Source organism: Myotis davidii, unplaced genomic scaffold, assembly GCF_000327345.1.
Source record: "Myotis davidii unplaced genomic scaffold, ASM32734v1 scaffold1628, whole genome shotgun sequence".
NCBI classification, from domain to species: Eukaryota; Metazoa; Chordata; class Mammalia; order Chiroptera; family Vespertilionidae; genus Myotis; species Myotis davidii.
Genome location: NW_006299023.1, coordinates 239037 through 244911, shown reverse-complemented (window position 1 = coordinate 244911; position 5875 = coordinate 239037). Strand labels below are relative to the sequence as shown.

Below are 5875 nucleotides of genomic sequence, written 5' to 3'. Positions count from 1 at the left end.
ATTTTTCTATTGATTTTTAGAGAGAGTGGAAGGGAGGGAGGGAGGGAGGGAGAGAGAGAGAGAGAGAGAGAGAGAGAGAGAGAGAGAGAAACATCGATTGGTTGCCTTAGAACACATCCTCGGGACCAAGGTACATGCCTTTGGCTGGAATTGAACCCAGAACCCTCCAGTATGCAGGCTGATGCTCTTTTCACTGTGCCAAACCAGCTAGGGCTAAAAAAAAAGTTTTAAAGAGATAACTTCTGGTCAAGATGACACAGTGAGTTTATACGTCAGTGTATCTTCTCTGTTCCAAATAAATAACAATGACAGATACAGTATCGTAACTACTTATGAAATAAAAAAAAATTAAAAGAAGAAAATAAACAAACAAAAATAAGAAAGTAAAAAAATACCTTGCTGCAATTGAATAGTATGAACGAAAACAGAGCAAGCTCCCTGTGGACCAGACACAGAACAGCACTGCACAGCAGAAGTGCTGGGCTGCAGGCCTATAGCACACAGTGATGGTTGGTGGTTTGGTTCCAGTAGAACTAAAATAAAATAAAAGGATTCCTCTTGAGGTAAGGAATAAAGTCAGGCTTTTAGAACTCTTTGTGTTGTTAATACCTCAGCCAATATCATACTCATTGGTGGAAAACTGAAAGCTTTTCCCCTAAGATCAGGAACAAGACAAGGATGTCCACTCTCAGCACTCTCACGCAACATAGTGCTGGGAGTCCTAGCCAGAGCACTCGGGCAAGAGAAAGAAATGAAAGGCACCTGAACAGAAAAGGAAGAAATAAAAGTGTCACATTTTGTAGATGACATGATTCTGTATATAGAAAATCTTGAAGACTCCACCAAAAAACTACTAGAAACAATAAACCAAAACAGTAAAGTTGCAGGGTACAAAATCAATGTACAAAAGTCCACTGCTTCCTGTATACTATCAATGAAATTTCTGAAAAAGAAATTAAAAAAACACAATTTCTTTTGCAATTGCAACAGAAAAAAAAAATACCAAGAAATAAACTTAACAAAGGATGTGAAGGATTTATATATTGAAAATGACAAAGCATTATTCAAAGAGATTGAAAAAGACACAATGAAAATAGAAAAATATTCTGTGTTCATGGATTGTAAGAATCAACAGTTATAATGGCCATATTACCCAAAGCAACACACAGATTTAATATAATCCCCATAAAAATCCCAATGTTATTTAAATATATATATATTTTTTGACATTAATATATGTCATCTGTGCATATAAAATATATATATATATTGATTTCAGAGAGAAAGGAAGAGGGAGAGAGAGATAGAAACATCAATGATGAGAGAGAATCATAGTTGGGCTGCCTCCTGCACAACCCCTACTGGGGATCTAGCCCACAATCCAGGCATGTGCCCTGACTGGAAATTTAATTGTGACCTCCTGGATCATAGTTCGATGCTCAACCACTGAACCACACTGACTGGGTCCAATGTCATTTTTTAAAGAAATAGAACAAAAATCATCAGATTTGTGTGGAACCACTAACAACCCCAAATAGCCAAAGCAATCCTGGGGAAAAAAAAGAACAAAGCTAGAAGCATCACACTCCCTGACTTCAAACTATACTATCTATACTAATAATAGTGGAATATGCAAATTGTCTGTGATCCCATCACAGTAACAGTAACGACTGAATAGCAGGCTGTGTGGGGCGACCAGGCCGGCCGGGGAATTAGTGAGGGACAACCAAACAACTGAACAGCAGGCTGCATGGGGCAACCAGGCCAGCAAGGGGGGCGGGGGTGACCAGGTCGGGGGGTGGGGGGGCAGTTGGGGGTGACCAGGCCGGCAGGGGGGGCAGCTAGGGGCAATCAGGCAGGCAGGCAGGTGAACAGTTAGGAGCCAGCAGTCCCAGATTGTGAGAGGGATGTCTAACTGCTGGTTTAGGCCTGATCTGGGGATCCCCAAGGGGTCCCTGATTGGAGAGGGTGCAGGCTGGGCTGAGGGGACCCCCCCCTTGTGTATGAATTTCATGCACCAGACCTCCAGTAAAGCTATAATAATCAAAACAGTATGGTACTGGCAAAACACAGACCAATGGGACAGAATTGAGAGTCCAGAAGTATTACATTTTGAAATCAGTAAGCAGAAGTCTTACAACTTTTTTTCCCCAAAGTTGTTTTAACTATTCTTGGTCTTGTGCAATTCCATATGAGTTTTAGGATCAACTTTCTATTTCTGCAAAAAAGGCTATTGGGGTTTTCTTTGTGTATTATTGCCATCTTAACAATGTTAAATCTTCCAGTCCATGAACATGAGATATATTCCCATTTATTTAGATCTTCTTTGATTTCTTTCAATGATGTTTTATAGTTTTCAGTCTATAAGTTTTGAGCCTCTTTCATTAAATTTACTTCTGTACAGTATTTTTTTTCTTTTCAATGCTATTGCAAGTGGGTGGAACTGTTTTTCCCCCCCATTTAATTTTGGGTTGCTCATTGCATATGGAAAATACATCTGACTTTTGTATGTTGATTTTGTAAACCTGCAAATATGCTGAATTAATTTAGTAGCTCTAACAGTTTTTCTTGGTGTGGAGTCTTTAGAGCTTTTAATATTTATATATGTCATCTGTGAATATAGATAATTTTATTTCTCCCTTTTCAATCTATATGTGATTTATTTATTTTTCTTGCCTAATTGTTCTGATAGAATTTCTAGTATAATGTTGAAAAGAAGTGGTGAAATCAGACATCTTGTTTTGATCTTAGGGGAAAAGCTTTCAGCCTTTCATCATTAAAGATAGTGTTAGCTGTGGGCATTTGTTTATTTTAAAACATTTCTGTACTCTAATTTTGAAGTAACCAAGTGAAACTGCACAATTCAGAAACCTAAGCACATTCTCTGAATGTCCACCAATCCCCAGAGATGATTACTATGCATATCTTGAAATTGATCTTTAAATGCCTTAAAATTTTTTTTCAAAAATATGACCTACTAGTACTGTCTATATTACTAAAACAGACAATAAAACCTGAGTCTTCTCTGTATAGTTCACATAGTGGGAGCTGTCTAGGTTACCGTTCCTCTTGGAGCCAAGCATTTTGAATGGGGCTGATTATTTTAATTGTGCTTTTGTTTTACATTGCAGATTGGTTTTGTCCTTTATCCCCCCAGTGGAGGTCCTGCATGGGATCTACTGGATCACGACAACATTAAGTTTCTCACCATATGCTTTTGTTGGCATTATGCATTCTCCTTTATCATCATTGGAGTGATTTATGCTTTTGTTATCTGGTAAGTTAGTGACTTTTGTTCATGGGAGTTCTATTTCTTGATATATGATCAACAAGACTTGATAGTATGAACTTAAAATTATAGGGGATTTTATTCCTTAGCATTCCACCAGACAGGGTAATATAGAAAATTATCTGCAAACACAGAAATTTCCAATAGAAAGAGTAAATGTTGGCTTAAAGTTAGAATAGTTCAGCAGTATCTCTGCTGTGCCTCTGACCTATGACTCACCCTTCAACACACTCTTCTGTGCCTCCGTGCATTTGCAGATGCTCTTTCCTCTTATAAATGGCCCTTCCCACACCTGCAGTGACTGAGCCCTTCGTTTGCCCAGCTGTACATCAATTATAGCACTTCCCAAGCTTGATGTCAATTTTTAAAATATATATTTTTTTATTGATTTCAAAGAGGAAGGGAGAAGGAGAGATAGAAGAATCAATGATGAGAATCATCAATGGGCTGCCTCCTGCACACTCCCTATTGGGGATCGAGCCCGCAACTGAGGCATGTGCCCTGTCTGAGTTCATAGGTTGATGCTCAACCACTGAGCCACACTGGCTGGGCTAATTATTTTTTTTTTTTAATGAATAGTTTGTTGATATTCAGAGAGAGAGGGAGAGAGTGAAACATTGATCAGAGAGAAACATTGATTGGCTGCCTCCTGCATGCCCGCTTCTGGAGATTGAGCCTATAACCAGGCACGTGCCTTCGACTGGGAATTGAAATGGAAACCCTTTGGTGCACTGTACGATGCCCAACCAATAACACACACCGGCCAGGGCTGGTATCATCTTTTGACCAACATGTTTGTCCCCCATTAAATTTGAGTACCTGATTAATTTGACATTTATTCTAATGCTAGAGGCCCAGTGCACAAAAATTCATGCATTGGAGGGGGGCATCCCTCAGCCCATCCTGCCCCTTCTCACAGTCCAGGAACCCTCAGGGGCAGGAGACCACCCGGCCATCAGGGGAAGGTGTCACCCCCCTCACACCTTTGCTGCTACCACTGCTGGCAGTGCAAGCCTCAGCCGGCCCTGGCTACCTGAGCCTCGGGAAACCCCAGGTGGCTGGGCAGCCACCATCTGAGGCTTGCCTGCACCTCAGGCTGACCCTGGGCAGCTGGCAGGCTGAGGGCGGGTCTGGCCGCACCACACACCTGCCACCCCCTCTCCCCTGGCAGGGCCGAAAGGACTGGGGGACTCCGATAGGGCTGAGGGGACTGGGCACTGCCATCTTTGTGATGGTGTGATGGTCAGTTTGCATATTTCCTCTTTATTAGATAGGATTTCTAAAAGTAAGATTCCGTACATGTTTTTACAAGGACCCTGATACAATGTTTTATGATGGGTGAGGAGCAATAGAGCCAATTGATAAAAACACATATTCCTAGTTCTGTTGTTATCTGTCTGACTTTGGGCAGATTATTTTTTGTTCACAAAATGGGGATAATTGTAGTACCTAAATAAGATCATGCATTTAACCTGCTCAGGCCCTAATAATGGCTCAATGAAAGTTATTCTTATTGTTCTTATTCTTTTTGCTATTCTTCCTATTCTTGTTCTTCTCCTATATAAAAAATGCCTAAGTATAGACTCTATAGGGAGAGACAGAGATAATTTAAGTACAGTGCTGTAAGTGGAAATAGTAGAAGAAAGCACGATGTGAACTCAGAGGAGGCCTCCTCACAATTGAGAATTAAGCTGCGGTTTGGAGGATGAGTAGGAACAGAAAGGGGTGAACATGGGTCCTCTCTCCAAGGTAGCTAATGCCAAACCACAAGGGGCCTGGCTGATTCTAGCTACTAGGCATGCAGCCAGCAATACCTAATCCTTTATACCTCAGTACTGATTGAAATGTTCTTTTTCTGCAGCCTTCATTATGGTAGCCATGAGTTACGTGTGCTTATTGAGCATGTTGACATGTTCCTAGTGTCACATTAATTTTAATTAATTGAAATATCCATATTCATAGTGGCTACCATATTGGACAGTACACACCTAGCAGGTTCCCTAGATTCCTAAACTTCAGCAGCTGCTTTTGGCCCAGTGGGGCCTCAGACTCTGTCTCCTATCTTTCTACTCTCAGACTCCTAACTGTCTACTCTTCTCTCTAGACTTGTCCCCTCCACCCCCTACCCCTGTCACCTCTCCTGCTCTATGCTTCTTTGAGTTTCTGAAGTGCTGGTTCTCTAAGGAAACCATTAATAAAATGTCTCCCAGATGTCTCTGCTAGGTTTTGGGTCAGCCTACTTTGATCCGTAGTTGCCTTTTTAAGTGCTTTGGGTGCTGGGAAATTTTATCTTCTCATTGATTAATTTCAATGAATCCTATCCCATTCCCCCAAAGCTTGTGCATGAGCTGATTGTTAAGGCTAGCTCTGCTATTGAGTGAAACTTGGCTTCTTCCTCTGTTGTTCTAGGCTGACATCTGGGCCTCATCTCCTTAGGGGCTGGGCAGCCTCCAAGACCAATGCCAACATTCAGGGAACCTCTCTACTGCATGTCAGCTCCCTTTCAGAGCCCAAAGAAGACTACTGTCTTTTCCTGTTTCAGAAACCTTCAGACCCTTAATAATTTTCATATCCACTTACATATAT

The 5875-nt window shown here is 41.2% G+C and overlaps 1 protein-coding gene across 4 annotated transcripts in view; it reads left to right on the top strand.

Annotated features, from left to right (window-relative positions):
- The window catches only part of TMEM45A (transmembrane protein 45A), a 21596-nt gene that overhangs the window by 10800 nt on the left and 4921 nt on the right, over positions 1-5875 (top strand). For 2 of the 4 annotated variants that reach the window (XM_015571051.1, XM_015571048.1), the window contains 2 exons: positions 3132-3277; positions 5699-5874. In XM_015571051.1, the coding sequence (XP_015426537.1) occupies positions 3132-3277; positions 5699-5849 (297 nt within the window). In that variant the 3' untranslated portion in view covers positions 5850-5874. The remainder of the gene's footprint in view (positions 1-3131; positions 3278-5698; position 5875) is intronic. The other 2 variants (XM_006774597.2, XM_015571049.1) reach the window with 1 other exon arrangement.